Source organism: Macaca fascicularis, chromosome 11 (genome assembly GCF_037993035.2).
Source record: "Macaca fascicularis isolate 582-1 chromosome 11, T2T-MFA8v1.1".
NCBI lineage: Eukaryota > Metazoa > Chordata > Mammalia > Primates > Cercopithecidae > Macaca > Macaca fascicularis.
This window is the reverse complement of record NC_088385.1, coordinates 127,305,478-127,325,988: the sequence shown is the minus strand read 5'-3', so window position 1 is coordinate 127,325,988 and position 20,511 is coordinate 127,305,478. Positions and strand designations below refer to the sequence as shown.

The window sequence follows — 20,511 nt, the reverse complement described above, 5'->3', positions numbered from 1 at the left end:
AAAAAAAAAAAAAAAAGTTTTGGCCGGGTGTGGTAGCTCATGCCTATAATCTCAGCACTTTGGGTGGCTGAGGCGGGTGGATGGCTTGAGCTCAGGACTTCGAGACCAGCTTGGGTGACAAAGTGAGACCCTGTCTGTACAAAAAATACAAAAAATTAGTTGGTGTATGCATGTACATGGTGGTGCATGCCTGTAGTCCTAGCTACTTGGGAGGCAGAGGTGGGAGGATGGCTTGAACCTGGGAGGCAGAAGTTGCAGTGAGCTGAGGTCAGGCCATTGCACTTCAGCCTGGGTGATAGAGTCAGACCCTGTCTCAAAAAAAAAAAAAAAAAAAAAAAATTAGTGTTAGTGCTCTCTTCAGCAGCACATATGCTAAAATTAGAATGATACAGAGAAGGTTAGCATGACCCCCATGCAAGGATGACGTACAAATTCATGAAGCATTTCATATAAAGCTGAACAAATTTATTTTAAAAAAATGAGTTTTAATTAAGAATATCCACACATTAAGATACCTAGAACCTTCTATACTTTGTCAGTGCACCCTACTCTGTCGAATGGGAACTGGAATCTGTTATCTGAGAAGGCAATTACCTTTAGCAGCAAGACTCAAGTGAGAGTCCCTGTTCCAGGTTCTGGAACATCAGGCTGTGGTTAGCGTGGGTCTATCAAAGGCAGCAACTCTCCACAACGAGAATTCAGTTTCAGACACGCCAAGTCATCTGACCGTGTGGGCCCAATGTTCAGTATTGCAATCGGCAGCTTCTTCTCCCGGGCAGTGAGGATAAACCTGTAACTGGAGTATACCTGCATGGGTAAAAGACACACATAACAATGTCTAGGTTCTCTAGCTCTAGAAAAAGTTAAACCAAAAAGGGGGTCTCTCCAGGACTCCCAATCCCACACAGGGGGCGGTTACCACTCTGGCCAAGTCAGATACCTGCAAGGATGATCCCACCACCAAGAGGGAGTCGGCTTCTTTTACACGCTTGTGCACAAAATCAACCTTGTCAGGGTTCACTGTGTCCCCGAAGAAAACGACATCTGGTTTCAGATGGCCTCCACATTGAACGCAGGATGGGACCTGAAAGCTCCGGACTTGCTCCTCTGAGAGAAAGACGTCACCATCAGGAGCCAGACCATAGGCCTCAGCACTCCAGGTGGGGTTCAGGACTTGGAAGCGCTCTTGCAGCACCCCCCGGGGAGTCTGTTCCCCACAATCCAAGCACAGGACCCTGGAACCAAGGAAGACGCTGACTGAACAGTATGTCCTTGGGAGGGACAAAGCTGTCAGAGATGTTTCGTCCCCAACCATTTTCAGCCCTTCCATTGCTGCCTCCTTTCCCTAACACACAATCCCCACCCCATTTTAGCCATACTTTCTATTTTTTTTTTTTTTTTTTTTTTGGAGACAGGGTCTGGCTGTTGCCCAGGCTGGAATGCAGTGGCATGATCTCAGCTCACTGCAGCCTCAACCTCCTGGCCTCAAGTGATCCTCCCACTTTGGCCTCCCAAAGTGCTGGGATTACAGGTGTGAAACACTGCGCCCGGCCCGTCTGTTTCCTTCCTGTACACTCCTTCCTAACCTTCTGCTATAGCTCACTTTTATGCTTAACATGACTGCAAATGCTTTGCCTGCTGGTTTCCTTAGTGCCCAAACCTGCGTTTTTCCCTCTATCCTTTCCCTTGCTCATCTGCCGCATTTGCCACTGTCTATCACCATCCCCTCTAAAATGCTTCTCCTCCTTGGTTTCCAGGACACAGTGTCTCCTGGTTCGTTCCCTTCTCACCTCTTTTTTTTTTTTTTTTTTTGAGAGGGAGTTTCACTCTTATTGCCCAGGCTGGAGTGCAATGGCACAATCTTGGCTCACTGCAACCTCCTCCTCATGGGCTCAAGTGATTCTCCTGCCTCAGCCTCCTGAGTAGCTAGGATTACAGGCATGCACCACAACACCCAACTAATTTTTTTAGTATTTTTAGTAGAGACGGGGTTTCTCCATGTTGGTCAGGCTGGTCTCAAACTTCCGACCTCAGGTGATCCACCCACCTCGGCCTCCCAAAGTGCTGGGATTACAGGTGTGAACCACCACACCCGGCCCTCCTTTTCACCTCTGTAATCACCAGAGCTTGAGCCAGTGTGGGGGAGCATTTTGTGTCTGTTTTTATTTTTTTATTTTTATTATTTATTGTATTTATGTATTTATTTATTTATTTATTTATTTATTTGAAACAGAGTTTCGCTCTTGTTGCCCAGGCCAGAGTGCAATGGCACGATCTCGGCTCACCACAACCTCCGCCTCCCAGGTTCAGGCAATTCTCCTGCCTCAGCCTCCCAAGTTGCTGGGATTACAAGCATGTGCCACCACGTCCGGCTAATTTTGTATTTTTAGTAGAGATAGGGTTTCTCCATGTTGAGGCTGGTCTCAAACTTCTGACCTCAGGTGATCCACCCACCTCGGCCTCCCAAAGTGCTGGGATTACAGGCATGAGCCACGACGCTCGGCCTATTTTTTTATTTTTTTAAGTGACAGGGTCTTGGCCAGGCGTGGTAGCTCTTACCTGGAGTGCAATGGCATGATTATAGCTCACTGCAGCCTCGAACTCCTAGGCTCAAGCAATCCTCCTGCCTTAGCCTTCCAAAGTGCTGGGACTACAGGTGTGAGCCACCACATCCAGCCTCATTTTTCTCCTTTTAGTTCTAGTCAGCCATCAGATTATGTTGATTTTCTTCTCTTAAAAGGCCCCCTGTGGCCAGATATGGTGGCTCACACCTTATAATCCCAGCACTTTGAGAGAGTAAAGAGAGAGAATCACTTGAGCCAAGGAGTTCCAGACCAGTCTGGGTAGACAGCAAGACCCTGTCTCTACAAAAAAAAATTTTTTTTGCTTGTCTTTTTGTTTTTTGGGACGGGGTCTTGCTCTGTCGCTCAGGCTGGAGTGCAATGGCGCGATCTCAGCTCACTGCAACCTCCACCTTCTGGGCTAAAGCGATTCTCCTGCCTCAGCCTCCCGAGCAGGTGGGATTACAGGCGCCTGCCACCAGGCCCAGCTAATTTTTGTGATCTACCCACCTCAGCCTCCCAAAGTGCTGAGACTACAGATGTGAACCACCATGCCTGGCCAAAAAATATTTTTTTTAATTAGCTGGAGTTCTAATTACCTAGGAGTTCTAGGTTACAGGGAGCTATAATGGCACCATTGCACTATAGCCTGGGTGTATGAGCCAGACCCTGTCTAAATAAGAAAAAAAGGCCAGGCCGGGTGCGGTGGCTCACACCCATAATCCCAGCACTTTGGGAGGTCAAGGTGGGTGGATCACTTGAAATCAGGAGTTTGAGACCCGCTTGGCCAACATGGTGAAACCCCGTCTTTACAAAAATACAAAAAAATTAGCCGGGTGTATTGGCGCGCACCTGTAATCCCAGCTACTCAGGAGGGTTGAGACGGGAGAATTACTTGAACCCAGGAGGCAGAGGTTACAGTGAGCCAAGATCGGGCTGCTGCACACTCCAGCCTGGGTGACAGAGTGAGACTGCATCTCAAAAACAAAACAAAACAAAACAAAAAACCAACAAAAACAAAAAACAGGCTAAGATAGAGGTAAGCAAATTATTTGTATTTTTAGTAGAGATGGGGTTTCACCGTGTCAGCCAGGATGGTCTCAAACTCCTGACCTCAAGTGATTTGCCTGCCTTTCTGCCTCCCAAAGTGCTGAGATTACAGGCATGAGCCACCGCACCCATCCCAGTTTCCTTTCTCTCTCTATTTTTTTTTTTTTTTTTTTGATGGAGTTTCGCTCTTGTTGCCCAGGCTGCAGGCTGGAGTGCAATGGCACAATCTTGGCTCACCACAACCTCCACCTACTGGGTTCAAGCAATTCTCCTGCCTCAGCCTCCCGAGTAGCTGGGATTACAGGCATGCACCACCACGCCCGGCTAATTTCGTATTTTTAGTAGAGACGGGGTTTCTCCATGTAGGTCAGGCTGGTCTCGAACTCCCGACCTCAAGTGATCTGTCCGACTCAGCCTCACAAAGTGCTGAGATTGCAGGCGTGAGCCACCGCACCTGGCCAATTTCCTTTCTTAAATTTTTTTTTTGTAGAGACGGAGTCTGGCTGTGTTACCCAGGCTGGTCTTGATCTCCTAACCTCAAACAATCCTCCTGCCTCAGCCTCTTGAGTTGCTGGGATGACAGATATGAACCACAGCACCCTGGTGCACACAGTTTTCTTACAAGCAGTTTCCTGTGTCTCTCTTGCTTCAGATGTTCTCTGCCCATGGAAGCCTCCTTGGGAGGAGCAGAGTCAAAATGTTAGGGAATTAATTTCCCTAGAGTGATCCTGGACCCATAAGGGATGAAAGATGGTGAATAAATCCCTAGCTTCAGGGCCAAGCACAGTGGCTCACACTTGTAATCCCAGCACTTTGAGATGCCAAGGCAGGAGGATCATGTGAGCCCAGGAGTTTGAGACCAGCCTGGGCAACATAGTAAGGCTTCATCTCTACAAAAAAATAAAAATTAAATTAAAAATTAGCTGGGCATGGTGGCGTTTGTCTGTAGTCCCAGCTACTTAGGAGGCTGGGGTGAAAGGATCACTTGAGCCCAGGAGATTGAGGCTATAGTGAGCTATAATCACACCACTGCACTCCAGTCTGTGTGACAGAGTGAGAGCCTGTCACACACACATACACGTGCACACACAAACACAAAAGAAAAGAAAAAAGAAAAAAAAAAATCACCCTAGCTTGCTTAACTTTTTTTTTTTTGAGACGGAGTTTTGCTCTGTCGCCTAGGCTGGCATGTAGTGGCATGATCTCAGCTCATGATCTCAGCTCACTGGAACCTCCACCTCTCAGGTTCAAGCAGTTCTCCTGCCTCAGCCTCCTGAGTAGCTGGAATTACAGGTGCGTGCCACCACGTCCAACAAATTTCTGTATTTTTAGTAGAGACGGGGTTTCACCATGTTGACCAGGTTGATCTTGAACTCCTGACATCCCAAAGTGCTGGGATTACAGGCGTGAGCCACCACAACAGGCCTCAACTTTCTTTTAAAAAAAACATATGTGTATATATATATATGTGTGTGTGTGTGTGTATATATATAATTTACTTTATATAGAGACAGAGTCTCACTGTGTTGGCCAGGTTGGTCCTGAACTGTTGGCCTCAAGCAGTCTTCCTGTCTCAGCCTTCCAAAGTGCTAGGATTACAGGCATAAGCCATTGTGCACCATCCTCAACTTTTGTTTTCTTTTTTTTGAGATGGAGTCTTGCTCTGTTGCCCAGGCTGGATTGCAGTGGTGCAATCTTGGCTCACTGCAGCAACCTCTGCCTCCCAAGAGATTTTCCTGCCTCAGCCTCCCAAGTAGCTGGGATTACAGGCATGTGCCACCACAACCACCTAATTTTTGTATTTTTAGTAGAAATGGGGTTTCACCATGTTGGCCAGGCTGGTCTTGAACTGCTGAGCTCACATGATCTGCCCGCCTCATTCTCCCAAAGTGCTGGGATTACAGGCATGAGCCACTGCGCCCAGCCCCAGCCCTCAAGTTTCATTGAGCAATCCTCCGACATGTCCTAGACAGTTGGAGGGTTCCTCACAGGACTGAACCCCAGTGCCCAAAGCAGTAACCCACTCATTAACACACCCTTTCCTGGCTTTCCTCTCTTTTCTGTTTTACATCCTCACTCCGTCAATGAATTTACTGGAATCAACTCCAAAGTAAACAACTTGTTCTGAAATCCTTTTCTCAAAGTCTAAGACTGCGGTGATCAAGACAGCCAAGGTTCCTACTCTCCCAAAACAACACACGGGTTTGCGTTCAAACCATGTACACCTCCTGCACCTGTGCATGCATCCGTGGAGCTCTGTCAGGCGCCGACTCCCTGCCTTGGTGTGCAAGGCATCCACATTTTGGGTCACCAACCAGTACAGCTTTCCGAGTTTCTCCCAGGTACTCAAAGCCCAGTGTGCAGGGTTCGGCTGGTGGGAGGAGAATTGAGGCCAGCCCACAAAGTTTCTCGCCCAGTACCGCTGGCGGATTGGGGCACTCCGGACAAAATCGCCATGCTGGATGGGCCTGCGGTCAGTGCGGGCATAAAGCCCCACCTTTTCTGACCTGTAGTCTGGTATCCCCGACTCGGTGGAGATTCCTGCCCCAGTCATTACGAGGAGTCTCTTGGAAAGTGTGATGAAGCGCTGTAACTCTTTGACCTTCTCAGGGTCCAAAGGAGGACTTGCTGGCACAAATAACCCAATGGAAGCTTTCGAGCACTGCCAGCTGGGGTTTGCGATCCAACGGCCTTTTGCTGACTTGAAAGTCAACCCAAAGCTCATCTTCATTCTAGAGAAAAAGAAACCTCATGTGAGAAAGTGGGGTGTTGGCCGGGCGCGGTGGCTCACGCCTGTAATCCCAGCACTTTGGGAGGCCGAGGCGGGCGGATCACAAGGTCAGGAGATCGAGACCACAGTGAAACCCCGTCTCTACTAAAAATACAAAAAAAATTAGCCGGGCGCGGTTGTGGGCGCCTGTAGTCCCAGCTACTCGGGAGGCTGAGGCAGGAGAATGGCGTGAACCCGGGAGGCGGAGCTTGCAGTGAGCCGAGATCGTACCACTGCACTCCAGCCTGGGCGACAGAGCGAGACTCCGTCTCAAAAAAAAAAAAAAAAATTAAAAAAAAAAAAAAAAAGAGAAAGTGGGGTGTTTTTTTCTCATTTTTTGTTTCTTTGTTTGTTTTGTTTTTTGAGACAGAGCCTCCCTCCGTTGCCCCGGCTAGAGTACAGTGGCGCAATCTCATCTCACTGCAACCTCCGCCTCCTAGGTTCAAGTGATTCTCCTGCCTCAGCCTCCCAAATAGCGGGATTACAGGGGTGTGCCACCACACCCAGCTAATTTTTTAGTATTTTACTAGAGACAGAGTTTCACCATGTTGGCCAGGCTGGTCTCAAACTCCTGACCTCAGGTGATCTGCCTGCCTCGGCCTCCCAAAGTGTTGGGATTACAGCCGTGAGCCACCGCACCTGGCCCCATTCATTCTTTTTTGAGCCAGCATCTCACTCTGTCACCCAGGCTGGAGTGCAGTGGCATGATCTTGGCTCACTGTAACCTCTGCCTCCCGGGTTCAAGTGATTCTCCTGCCTCAGACTCCAGAATAGCCGGGACTATAGGTGAGCGCCACCATGCCCAGCTAATTATTGTATTTTTAGTAGAGACGGGGTTTCACCATGTTGGCCAGGCTGCTCTCGAACTCCTGAGCTCTAGTGATCTGCCCGCCTCGGCCTCCCAACGTGCTGGGATTACAGGTGTGAGCCTCCAAGCCTGGCCCTAATAAGTCAGGTTTTGTTTGATTTTGTTCATGTAATTAAGCACACATACACACTCCTTTTATTTTTTCATTTCCCCCTTATTTTAGTTTACCTTCCACTGCAAGCTCTGCTACTTGGATACATCAGAGAGACAAGACCCCTGCCTGTCAGCTTTTCTAGCTGTAACTATATAGGGCCAGGTGCTGTGGCTCACGTCTGAAATCCCAGCACTTTGGGAGGCTGAGGTAGGCAGATCACTTGAGATCAGGAGTTCCAGACATGCCTGGCCAACATGGTGAAACCCCGTCTCTACTAAACCTACAAAAAAATTTAGCCGGGAGTGGTGGCACGTGCCCGTAATCCCAGCTACTGGGGAGGCTGAGACAGAATTGCTTGAACCCGGGAGTGGGAGGTTGCAGTGAGCCAAGGTCGCGCCATTGCACTCCAGCCTGGGCAAAGAAGCGAGACTCCGTCTCAAAAAAAACCCTTTGACATATTATTTGATATAATGCATAAATCCTCTAGTGACATGCAACCCGTATGTAAACATTATTTTATGCTTGGCTTTCCAGATCTGAGATCAGGACCCCGCTTTCTCCTTGACATTCCACAGCAACACGTGAACAGCTAAACAAACACACATTCCGGTTTCCCGAGACCAAAGGGCCAGGGAAACCCCAGCTGAAAACGTGCATCAGCGGAACAACTGCTCTCTTCCAGGTCCCACCAAGGGCAAAGAGGAGAAATAGAATCCCTCACAAGAAATCCACAACTTCTAGAAACCCGCAGCACGCACAGAACACACTTACCTCTCACAGCTCTGCGGACACTTCATACCCCACAGTGGGGCTGTCTGATTACATTTGCATTTTGGGACATGTAGTCCTGAAAGATTAAATTATCAGAGAAAAACTACAAGTCCCATAATCTTCCGCGTCTCGCAATTGACGGCCCCAAATCATCCAGGATCGCCCCCTGTCGGCTCTTTCTGGTCAGAGGTCCTCTGTTAATATAAAAGCTTTTTAATCATGGATTGTTTTCAATTTTTGTGGGCACTTAGTAGGTGTACATATTTATGGTGTACATAAGTTTTTTGTGTGTGTTTTCTTTTTTCTTTTCTTTTAAGACGGAGTTTTTCTTTTGAAAAAACTCCAGGCTGGAGGGCAATGGCACGATCTCGGCTCACTGCAACCTCCCCCTGCCAGGTTCAACCGATTCTCCTGCCTCAGCCTCCAGAGTAGCTGGGATTATTATTATTATTTATTTATTTATTTATTTATTTATTTATTTATTGAGTCAGAGTCTCGCTCTGTCGCCCAGGCTGGAGTGCAGTGGTGAGATCTCGGCTCATTGCAAGCTCCGCCTCCCGGGTTCACGCCATTCTCCTGCCTCAGCCTCCCCAGTAGCTGGGACTACAGGCGCCCGCCACCACGCCCGGCTAATTTCTTTTTGTATTTTTAGTGGAGACAGGGTTTCACCATGTTAGCCAGGATGGTCTCAATCTCCTGACCTCGTGATCTGCCCACCTCGGGCTCCCAAAGTGATGGGATTACAGGCGTGAGCCACGCGCCCGGCCTATTTTTGTAGTTTTAGTACAGACGGGGGTTTCGCCATGTTGGCCAGGCTGGTCTTGAACTCCTAACCTCAGGTGATCCGCACGCCTTGACCTCCCAAAGTGCTGGGATTATAGGTGTGAGCCACCGCGCCTGGCCATCTTTTCTCTTATTTTTTGTCTTCTTTTCTTTTCTCTGTGCCTATCTATGCTTTACCTACATGGGATGTTTTGATACAAACATGCAATGTGAAATAAGCACATCATTAATCATGAATCTAGATTTGACTTTTTAAAAAGTTTTTGTATTTTTAGTAGAGACAGAGTTTCACAATGTTGGCCAGGCTGGTCTCCAACTCCTGAGCTCAAGTGATCCAGGCTGGTCTCGAACTCCCAACCTCAGGTGATCGGCCAGCCTCGGCCTCCCAAAGTGCTGGGATTACAGGCCTGAGCCACTGCGCCTGGCCTAGATTTGACTAATTCTAAACATCAGAATTTGTAATCCTTTTCATTCACAGCGACAGAATCAAGTTCTTACCTTGAACTTGCAAAGAAATGCATTTATACATATCTAAAAAAGTGATAGTTTGTGTTTTTTTTGTTTTTTTTTTTTTGTTTGTTTGTTTGTTTTTGAGACGGAGTCTTGCTCTGTCACCCAGGCTGGAGTGCAGTGGCCGGATCTCAGCTCACTGCAAGCTCCTCCTCTCGGGTTCACACCATTCTCCTGCCTCAGCCTCCCGAGTAGCTGGGACTACAGGCACCCGCCACTTCGCCCGGCTAGTTTTTTGTATTTTTTAGTAGAGACGGGGTTTCATCGTGTTAGCCAGGATGGTCTCGATCTCCTGACCTCATGATCCGCCCGTCTCGGCCTCCCAAAGTGCTGGGATTACAGGCTTGAGCCACCGTGCCCGGCCTTGTTTGTTTTTTGAGACCGAGTCTGGCTCTGTGGCCCAGGCTGGAGTGCAGTGGCGCGATCTCAGCTCACTGCAAGCTCCAGCTCCCGGGTTCACGCCATTCTCCTGCCTCAGCCTCCCGAGTAGCTGGGACTACAGGCGCCTGCCACCACGCCCGGCTAATTTTTTGTACTTTTAGTAGAGATGGGGTTTCACCTTGTTAGCCAGGATGGTCTCGATCTCCTGACCTCATGATCCGCCCGTCTCAGCCTCCCAAAGTGCTGGGATTACAGGCTTGAGCCACCGCGTCCGGCCTGTTTTTTTTGTTTTTGAGACAGAGTCTCCCTCTGTCACCCAGGCTGGAGTGCAATGGTGCCATCTCGGCTCACTGCAATCTCCACCTCCCGGGATCAGGCGATTCTCCTGCCTCAGTCTCCTGAGTAGCAGGGATTATAGGCGCGTGCCACTACGCCTTGCTAATTTTTTTATTTTTAGTAGAGACAAGGTTTCACCGTGTTAGCCAGGATGGTCTTGATCTCCTGACCTCATGATCTGCCCGCCCTAGCTTCCCAAAGTGCTGGGATTACAGGCGTGAGCCACCGCGCCTGGCCAAAAGTGTTGTTTTTACAGTTAATATGAAGCCAAATATATTATACTTGGACTAAGGTACTTAACCTGCTTGGCTTCTCCAATTCTATTTATCATCTTGTTTTTTTGTTAAGTTAATCAACACAATGCCTGTGTCTCACTCCCAGTGATTGTGATCTACAAATTTCCTAATTATTCCTAATGTGTAGACAACCAGAACTGCTGCTGTACAGCATGACCTAAATCAATACATTTATAAGTGTCTGTGGACATAAAGGTGGGCAGCTAGCAGAGACCTTGAAGACCACCTAAGGACTCCCTTCCCCCATTTTAAGATGAATTGGGCTGAGCGCAGCGGTTCCCACCTGTAATCCCAACACTTTGGAAGGCCAAGGCAGGAGGATCACTTGAGCTCAAAAGTTTGAGACCAGCCTGGGCAACATAGTGAGACCCAATCACTACAAAAAATAAACAAAATTAGCCGGGTGTGTTGGTATGTGCCTGTAGTCCCAGCTACTCAGGAGGCTCAGGTGGGAGGATCACTTGGAGCCCAGGAGATCGAGGCTGCAGTGAGCCATAATTGTGCCACTGCACTTCAGCCTGGATGACAAAGTGAGATCCCATCTCTTTAAAAAATAATAATAATAAGTAAAGATGAACTGAAGTGCAGAGAAGTAATATGGAAGCTTGAGAAAGAGTTTCTAGGTTTTTGGTTCTATCGTTGTATCTTTGGAGGTAATATCGGTAAAATGACCATTTACTAGTTTGGGATGTGAGACAAACGTAAGAAGCCATGTTTGCTCATTTCTGCTTTTTTTTTTTTTTTTTTGAGACAGGATCTCGTTCTGTCACCCAGGCTGGAGTGCAGTTGTGACATCACAGCTCACTGCAGTTTCTACTTCCCAGGCCCAAGGGATCCTCCGACCTCAGCCTCTCAAGTAGCTGAGATCACAGGCATCCACCACCCCGCCCAGCTAAATTTTGTTAGTTTTTATTTTTGTTGAGACGGGGTCTCACTATGTTGCTCAGGCTGGTCTCAAACTCCTGAACGCAAGGAAAGCTCTCGCCTTGGCGTCCCAAAGCACTGGGATTACAGGTGCGAGCCACCATGCCGGGCCTGCTTATTTTGACTTGCCAGCATCATTTCATGAAGCCTGTGACTCTGTGACAACATGCAGCTCTCCAGAAAGATGCTTTGAAAACAAAACAGAATAGAGCACACGGCCTTCCATGTCTCTTGTGAGTCACTATATTCATTAAAAGATAAATTACATCACGCCTGTAATCCCAGCACTTTGGGAGGCCGAGACGGGCGGATCACGAGGTCAGGAGATCGAGACCATCTTGGCTAACACAGTGAAACCCCGTCTCTACTAAAAAATACAAAAAAAAACTAGCCGGGCGAGGTGGCGGGCGCCTGTAGTCCCAGCTACTCGGGAGGCTGAGGCAGGAGAATGGCGTAAACCCGGGAGGCGGAGCTTGCAGTGAGCGGAGATCGCGCCACTGCACTCCAGCCTGGGTGACAGAGCCAGACTCCGTCTCAATTACAGGCCGGGCACGGTGGCTCACACCTGTAATCCCAGCACTTTGGGAGGCCAACGCGGGTGGATCACCTGAGGTCAGGAGTTCGAGACCAGCCTGCCCAACATGGTGAAACCCTGTCTCTACTAAAAATACAAAAAATTAGCCAGGCGTGGTGGCGGGCACCTGTAATTCCAGCTACTCGGGAAGCTGAGGCAGGAGAATCACTGGAACCTGGGAGGCGGAGGTTGCAGTGAGCTGAGATTGCACCACTGCTTTCCAGCCTGGTGACAGAACAATAATCCATCTCAAATAATAATAATAATAATAATAGGGCCGGGCATGAGCCACTGCACCGAGCCACTTTAATTATTTAAAAGCTTATTTTTTTATTCTGGGGACATGGTCTCACTCTGTCACCTAGGCGGGAGTGCAGTGGCACAATCACTGTTCACTACAGCCTCAACCTCTTGGATTCAAACCATCCTCCCACCTCAGCCTCCTGAGTAGCTGGGACTACAGGTGGGCCACCACGCCCAGCTAATTTTTGTATTTTTTTTTGTAGAGACGGGGTTTTTCACCATGTTGCCCAGGCTGGTCTCAAACTCCTGGGCTCTAGGCTTTCCAAAGTGTTGTGATTACGGGAGTGAGCTACTGCGCCTGGCCGATTCTTTTTTTCCTTAGTGGAAAGAGAGTAGTAGCTCCAGCAACAGCGAAAGTCAGTAGTTGTAGGACCTACTAGGCGGGGAAACTCATCTGACAGCCCCCCTCCTTTTTTTTTTTTTTTTTTTTTTTGAGATGGAGTTTCACTCTTGTTGCCCAGGCTGGAGTGCAATGGCGCCATCTTGGCTCACTGCAACCTCTGCCTCCCAGGTTCAAGCGATTCTCCTTCCTCAGCCTCCGTAATAGCTGGGATTACAGGTATGAGTCACCGTGCCCAGCCACCCCCTTTTTTTTTTCAAGGCTGCAGTGAGCCATGATCCTGTGACTGCACTCCAGCCACTGACAGCCCTTTCTGCATTAGTTAACCTGACCACATCTGCTGAAAGAACCAGAAGCTAGACTGAAATTTTCGTTGTCAAAAAAATTATAATCCCCCCAAAATTCAAAAATTAAAATCCAGCACATTTTCTGCACACATTTTCTGAGTATTTGATCATAACTTTAAAAAATGTGAAAACAGTGACATTCTCCTTCCCCACCCACCAATTTTACTATGAAAAAGTTCAAACCTATGTCATTTTTTCAGTTCTCCAAGTGGAATGACCATCACTAATAGAGACTGGTCGGGAATTCTATTGTGCTTCTAGGCCCCCAAAAATCTCACGCTCTGAGGAAACGTTAGCTGAGTTTTCAATTTTTCTCATAGCGCTGGAAAATCATCTCTGGAAGGTGAAGTCATCCAAGTCTGTTTTGTTTTGTTTTCTTTCTTTTCTTTCCTTCATTCCTTCCTTCCTTTCTTCCTTCCTTCCTTCCTTTCTTCCCTCCCTCCCTCCCTCTCTCCCTCCCTTCCTTCCTTCTTTCTTTCTAATTTTTTGTATGCTTTTTTTTAATTTGTTTCTATTTCTTTCTTTCTTTTTTTTTTTTTTTTTTGTCATCCAAGTCAGCTGGTGAAACACACAATTTCACTTCATAGCTACTGAGAGAGGGTAATGGGCCATGCATTCTAGAATTCTCAAGGGCTGGGAAGTTCCTTTGATACCCTCATGGGATTAGGATTAGGGCTTTAGTCTTTTTCTCTTTTTTTTTTTGAGATGGAGACTCCAGTCTGTCACCCAGGCTGGAGTGCAGTGGCGCAATCTCAGCTCACTGAAACCTCTGTCTCCTGGGTTCAAGCGATTCTCCTACGTCAGCCTCCCGAGTAGCTGGGATTACAGGTGCCCACCATCATGCCCAGCTAATTTTTTTTTTTTTTTTGTATGTTTAGTAGAGATGAGATTTCACCATCTTGGCCAGGCTGGTCTTGAACTCCTGACCTTGTGATCCACCCGCCTTGGCCTCCCAAAGTGCTGGGATTACAGGCGTGAGCCACTGCGCCTGGCCTAGTCTTTTTCTCACAACTCCACCCCACCCAGAATTAATGACTGTATCCTTGACTGGATGATCAAAGTAAAATAATCTTAAATTCTTTTCTTTTTTTTTTTTTTCTACTGATTTTCCCTACCCTAGCAGGTGTTGGGAAAATCAGTATCCAGGCTGTGACTTAAATAAGTAGTTGGCTGCAGTGGCTCATGCCTGTAATCCCACCCTTTGGGGAGGCTGAGGCGGGCGGATCACTTGAGCCCAGGAGTTGGAGACCATCCTGGCCAACATGGTGAAACCCCACATCTACCAAAAATACAGAAAAATTAGCTGGGCATGGTGGTGTGTGCCTGTTGTCCCAGCTACCTAGGAGGCTGTGGTGGGAAGATCGCTTGAGCCCAGGAGGTTTAGGCTGCACTGAGCCGTGATTGTGCCCGTGTGCTCCAACCTAGGCGACTGAGAACATGTCTCAAAAAAAAAAAAAAAAAAAAAAAAAAAAACCACACAACACATCAGCATCAAACAGGCCTTTTAAAATGTCATTTTTGTATATAGATGATGAGTACATGAATGTTCACTGAGGAATTCTTTGAACATTTTGTGTTTAAAATTTTTTATAATAAAATGTTGGAGGAAATGTTACTTTCTTGGGGACTACTATTTGCATCTTAACGAGTAAAAAAACCCAAATAAATGTATTTCAGAGCATATAATTCAGTGAGGAAACAAGTTTAGATGTAGGTTTCTTTTTTTTTTTGAGATGGAGTCTCGCTCTCTGTTGCCCAGACTGGAGTGCAGTGGCATGATCTCAGCTCACTGCAACCTCTGCCTCCCAGGTTCAAGCGATCCTCCTGCCTCAGCCCCCCTAGTAGCTGGGTTAATTTTGTATTTTGTATTTACAGGGGTGTCGCCATGTTGCCAGGCTGGTCTTGAACTCCTGGCCTCAGGTGATCCACCCACCTTGGCCTCCCAAAGTGTTGGGATTACAGCCGTGAGCCACCACACGTAGACCAGATGTAGGTTTCTTTTTTTTTTTTTGAGATGGAGTCTTGCTCTGTTGCCCAGGCTGGAGTGCAGTGGCACGATCTCCGCTCACTGCAAGCTCCGCTGCCTCCAGGGTTCACGCCATTCTCCTGCCTCAGCCTCCCGAGAAGCTGGGACCACAGGTGCCCGCAACCATGCCCGACTAATTTTTTTGTATTTTTTAGTAGAGATGGGGTTTCACTATGTTTGCCAGGATGGTCTCCATCTCCTGACCTTGTGATCTGCCCGCCTCGGCCTCCCAAAGTGCTGGGATTACAGGCGTGAGCCACCGCGCCCCGCCCAGATGTAGGTTTCTAACAGCTTTCTACATCCTGAAGGGAAAAAGGCAGTGAGGGTGAAAGTTGCTTCAAATTTTAGATACTGTGAACATTTCTGTGGAAATAAATCCTTATTCTTTCAGCCTCTTTTTGAATTACAGTGTTCAAAGAAAACCCTTTTGAATTAACATATGATCCAGCAATTTTACTTCTAGGTATATGCACCAAAGAATAGAAAACGGGCCGGGTGTGGTGGCTCACACCTGTAATCCTAGCACTTTGGGAGTCCGAGGCAGGCAGATCACCTGAGGTCAGGAGTTCGAGACCAGCCTGACCAACATGGAGAAACCCCGTCTCTACTTAAAAAAAAAAAAAATTTATATATATATATATATATATATATATATATATATAAAATTAGCCGAGCATGGTGGCGCATGCCTGTAATCCCAGCTACTCGGGAGGTTGAGGCAGGAGAATCTTTTGAACCCAGGAGGCAGAGGTTGCGGTGAGCTGAGATTGCGCCATTGCAGTCCAGACTGGGTAACAAGAGTGAAACTCAGTCTCAAAAAAAAAAAAAAAAAAAAAGGAAAATAGGAACTTAAGCTGATATTTGCACACCAATAGCAGCATTATTCCCATAGACAAAAGGTGGAAACCAGCAATGTCCATCTAAGAATAAATGGATAGGACAGGCGCAGTGGCTCAGCACTTTGGGAGGCTGAGGCAGGTGGATCACTTGAGGTCAGGAGCTTGAGACCAGCCTGGCCAACATGGTGAAACCCTGTCTCTACTAAAAATACAAAAATTAGCCAAGCGTGGTGGCATGCACCTGTAATCTCAGTTACTCAGGAGGCTGAGACAGAATTGCTTGAAACCGGGAGGCGGAGGTTGCAGTGAGCGGAGACTGAGCCACTGCACTCCAGCTTGGGCAACAGAGCCAGACTCTCTCTCAAAAAAAAAAAAACTGGGCCGGGCGCGGTGGCTCAAGCCTGTAATCCCAGCACTTTGGGAGGCCGAGACGGGCAGATCACGAGGTCAGGAGATCGAGACCATCCTGGCTAACACGGTGAAACCCCGTCTCTACTAAAAAATACAAAAAACTAGCCGGGCGAGGTGGCGGGCACCTGTAGTCCCAGCTACTCGGGAGGCTGAGGCAGGAGAATGGTCTAAACCCGGGAGGCGGAGCTTGCAGTGAGCTGAGATCCGGCCACTGCACCCCAGCCTGGGCGACAGAGCAAGACTCTGTCTCAAAAAAAAAAAAAAAAAAAAACCTGGATAAACAGTTGGCCTGGGTGGCAGCTCATGCCTATAGTTCCAGCACTTTGGGAGGCCAAGATGGGAGGATCGCTTGAGCCCAGGAGTTTGAGACCAGCCTGAGCAACATGATGAGATCCTGTCTTTACGAAAAATACGCAGATTAGCCAGCTGAAGTGGGAGCAGGATCACTTGAGGCCTGGAAGCAGAGGTTGAAGTGAGCTGAGATTGCGCCACTGCATTTCATCCTGGGCGACAAAGCCAAAAGCTGTCTCAAAAACGAATGAATGGGACCGGCCACGGTGGTTCATGGCTGTAATCCCAGCACTTTGGGAAGCTGAGGTGGGTGGATCATCTGAGGTCAGGAGTTCAAGACCAGCCTGACCAACATGATGAAACCCCATCTCGGAGGGGTGCGGTGGCTCACGCCTGTAATCCCAGCACTTTGGGAGGCCGAGGCAGGCGGATCATGCGGTCAGGAGATGGAGACCATCCTGGCTAACACGGTGAAACCCCGTCTCTACTAAAAATACAAAAAATTAGCCAGGCCTGGTGGCGGGCGCCTGTAGTCCCAGCTACTTGGGAGGCAGAGGCAGGAGAATGGTGTGAACCCGGGAGGCGGAGCTTGCAGTGAGCAGAGATCGCGCCACTGCACTCCAGCCTGGGCAACAGAGCCAGACTCCGTCTCAAAAGAAAGAAAGAAAGAAAGAAAGAAACCCCGTCTCTACCAAAAATACAAAAATTAGCTGGGCGTGGTGTCAGGCACCTGTAATCCCAGCGCCTCGGGAGGCTGAGGCAGGAGAATCACTTGAACCCAGGAGGCAGAGGTTGATCTCGCCATTGCGCTCCAGCCTGGGCAACAAAAGCAAAACTTCGTCTCAAAAAAAAAAAAGAATAAATGAGGTGGGTGCGGTGGCTCACACCTGTAATTCCAGCACTTTGGGAGGCTGAGGCGGGCAGATCACCTGAGGTCAGGAGTTTGAGAACAACCTGGCCAACATGGTGAAATCCCGTCTCTACTAAAAATACAGAGTGGTGGCGGGCACCTGTAATCCCAGCTACTTGGGAGACTGAGGCAGGAGAATCGCTTGAATCCGGGAGGCAGAGGTTGCGGTGAGCCGAGATCATGCCACTGCACTCCAGCCTGGGCAACAAGAGCAAAAACTCCATCTCAAAATAAAAAAGGATAAACATCTCATACAATGAAATATGATTCAGCCATAAAATTAATGAATTCCTGATACATACTACAACATGGATTAACCTTAAAAACATTATTCTGAATGAAATAGGTCTGACCGCAAAGGGCAAATATTGTATGATTCCATTTATATATATAAAGTACTCACAAACTAATAGAGATAGAAAGTAGAAAAGAGGTTGCCACGGGCTGGAGGAGAAGGGAACAGGAAGCAAAGGTTTAATGGGTACAGAGTCTCAGTTTCCACCCTTGGGCATGGAAGATAAAGTTCTGGATGTAAGTAGTGGTGATGGTTGCACAACAATGTGAATATATTCTATGCCAGTGAATTTACACTTAAAGGTTAAAATGGTAAATTTTATGTATACTTTGGCACAATTTTTTAAAAAGTCTCAAAATAATAATAATAATAATCGTCTTTGGAGAAGTCAGTTACACTGAATCTGGAGCCAAGTGAACGGAACCCTGACTTAGATCCCTTTTCTCTCAACAGCCCCTAGCAGTCTCTGAATTAAGTCTATTAGCATGTTCCTCCCATAATGCTTTGCTCCACATCCACAGAAACCTAGTTAACTGAAATCAGCAACATATGCAGAAACCACCTACGTAGCTCAGAAACATCTTCCTAAGATGGCATAATTTTCAAGCAAGCAATAAGTGAAGATTTTTCCATAGGCCCTAAACTCACCTTTGCGAAATAGGAAGCTGGCTTATTGGGAGTGATGACGAGGGGGCGGAACTCGCTAGCTTTGCGCAGTGGCAGTATCGTAGCCAATGAGGTTTATCCGAGGCGCGATTATTGCTAATTGAAAACTTTTCCCAATACCCCGCCGTGACGACTTGCAATATAGTCGGCATTGGCAATTTTTGACAGTCTCTACGGAGACTGAATATGGAGGTGTTTAAAAAGACAGATGTTTGTGATAATGGCAAAGCTCAATGTAAATGTAATCGTTACCTGTCAAGTGGCTTTAGTTTCTGGAAGTGGGAGTTGCTGTTGCGATTGTTTTTACTCTTCAAGGTAAATTCGCGGTTCTTGCCAGCTGGCTGTTGCTTTCTTTCGCGCTGTTTTTTTGCTTTTGGGACGAAGTCTCACTCCATCGCTCAGGCTGGAGCATGGCGTGATCTCCGCTCGCTGCAACCTCTGCCGCCCGGGTTCAAGAGATTCTCGTGCCTCAGCTTCCCGACTAGTAGGATTACAGGCGCCTGCCACCGCACCCCGCTAGTTTTTTTGTATTTTTAGTAGAGACCCCGTTTCACCATCTTGGCCAGGCTGGTCTTGAACTCCTGACCTCGTGATTCACTCGCCTGGGCCTCCCAGAGTGCTGGGATTACAGGCGTGAGCCGCCGCGCCCAGCCGTGTTCTCCAGATTTTGTCACAGTAACGTCTTAAAATTATTCCCAACTCTCCCACCCTGCTGTTTCCGCACCCCCGAGCACAGCTAGTCGTCCCTCTGCGCCCTCCAGCTTACTTTCCCGCTGCTCACTCTCCTCGCTCAAAATTCGAGTCTCAACCGAGTCAGCTCTGTGACGTCACGTTGATTTGCATAAGATTCCCCAGCGTCCCAAGCGAATGTTCTTATTATTTCCAAAATCTGAAGTTTGACACGAGATGTTCCAACAACAAGAAACCTCCCACGCAGATGGGCCTTAAATACGGCTGGTGGAGTGGGAACACGTCGTATCCACGGACACACTGGCAGGTACTCACCCTCAATGTAATGGGAGACATCATCCGTGGGGGAGTGAGGCGCGAACTTGAAGTCTCCAGCTTTGCGCAGTGGCAGTATCGTAGCCAATGAGGTTTATCCGAGGCGCGATTATTGCTAATTGAAAACTTTTCCCAATACCCCGCCATGACGACTTGAAATATAGTCGGCATTGGCAATTTTTGACAGTCTCTACGGAGACTGACTGATTTCACGTTTAAAATAAAAGGAGTTCATGTTGGGTTTTTTTATGTTAGTGGTCGGAGGTTGTACGGGGTTTTGTGTGGATACAGTGCGTCGTTTTCCAAGATGTATGACACGTAATATTGGAAATTGGGTTCCCAGGCAGTTATCATTAATATTTATCCAAATGTAGCTAGCGAGTGAGCTACTCCACCTCCATTGTCGCTGAAGGTCACAGATTCCCTTAAAGGGAAGGGGGTAACTCTGAAACCCACACGTTAACACATCCAAAGTCTTCCTTTTTGTTTTTTTGAGACGGAGTTTTCGCTGTTGCCCAGGCTGGAGTGCAGTGGCGCGATCTCGGCTCACTGCAACCTCCACATTCCGGGTTCAAGCGATTCTCTGTCTCAGCCTCCCGAGTAGCTGGGATTACAGGAGCCCACCACCACGACCGACTCGTTTTTGTGTTTTTAGTAGAGACGGGGTTTCGCCTTCTTGGCCAGGCTGGTCTCAAACTCCTGACCTCAGGTGATCAGCTCTCCTCGGCCTCCCAAAGTGCTGGAATTACAGGTGTGAACCACCACACCGGGCCCAAAGTCTTCCTCTTAAAGCGACCAAGAGGGAAAAAGGCACAGAAGACTTGCTCAGGTCCTACTGTGGAGTCCTCGGCAGAGCAGGGGCTGATCAGGTTCTCTTGCCCCTAGTGTGGTACTTGTTCCCACTACACCAGCCTCTTCCAGTCTCACCTTTTTACGAAGACCTGGGCTGTCCATGGACAGAGGTCCTCGGGAGTCACAATCCTGGTCATGGCGGATCCAGCTGGACCTGTTTAGGACACCGCCCATAAAACACTCCTCCAGCCTGTAGCAAAAAGATGTGGCAAAAAGGGTGGCAACAATACCTACGAGGTGAAAGGCGGTGCTGGGAAAAACAGCTCCAGGGGCAAATTAAACTCAGTCCTCAGTTCAAGGACATGGAG

The 20,511-nt window shown here is 48.0% G+C and overlaps 1 protein-coding gene and 3 non-coding genes across 6 annotated transcripts; 3 read left to right on the top strand and 1 right to left on the bottom strand.

Annotated features, from left to right (window-relative positions):
• SIRT4 (sirtuin 4) lies at nucleotides 1-19,152 on the bottom strand. 3 transcript variants are annotated; one of them, XR_006690659.3, is made up of 5 exons: nucleotides 8,115-8,172; nucleotides 5,846-6,343; nucleotides 941-1,235; nucleotides 595-807; nucleotides 1-308 (listed from the first exon to the last, which is right to left on the bottom strand). XR_006690659.3 is itself a non-coding variant. In XM_065524879.2 (4 exons), exons 2-4 carry the CDS (start codon nucleotides 6,340-6,342, stop codon nucleotides 655-657), a joined length of 945 nt encoding a protein of 314 aa, XP_065380951.1. In that variant the 5' UTR covers nucleotide 6,343; nucleotides 18,599-19,152; the 3' UTR covers nucleotides 451-654. The 3 variants fall into 3 exon arrangements, 2 of the variants coding, with proteins under 2 accessions (XP_065380951.1, XP_005572449.1); XM_065524879.2 differs by lacking the exons at nucleotides 1-308; nucleotides 8,115-8,172 and adding an exon at nucleotides 18,599-19,152 and having other exon boundaries at nucleotides 451-807; XM_005572392.4 differs by lacking the exon at nucleotides 1-308 and having other exon boundaries at nucleotides 451-807.
• LOC123567727 (U6 spliceosomal RNA) lies at nucleotides 349-455 on the top strand. Its single transcript, XR_006690834.1, has one exon. It is a non-coding gene; the product is annotated as a U6 spliceosomal RNA (small nuclear RNA).
• On the top strand, nucleotides 18,386-18,526 carry LOC123567837 (U4 spliceosomal RNA). Its single transcript, XR_006690929.1, has one exon. It is a non-coding gene; the product is annotated as a U4 spliceosomal RNA (small nuclear RNA).
• Nucleotides 19,153-19,409: 257 nt separating the features above from the next.
• Nucleotides 19,410-19,550, top strand: LOC123567836 (U4 spliceosomal RNA). Its single transcript, XR_006690928.1, has one exon. It is a non-coding gene; the product is annotated as a U4 spliceosomal RNA (small nuclear RNA).
• Nucleotides 19,551-20,511: the final 961 nt, after the last annotated feature.

Coding starts and splice junctions, on each gene's coding strand:
- SIRT4 (XM_005572392.4), bottom strand. CDS start 8,140: ATGAAGTGTCCGCAGAGCTGTGAGAG. Junction 6,344..8,114: donor TGTCCGCAGAGCTGTGAGAG/GTAAGTGTGTTC, acceptor CTTTTTCTCTAG/AATGAAGATGAGCTTTGGGT. Junction 1,236..5,845: donor CTCCACGGATGCATGCACAG/GTGCAGGAGGTG, acceptor CCTTGGTTCCAG/GGTCCTGTGCTTGGATTGTG.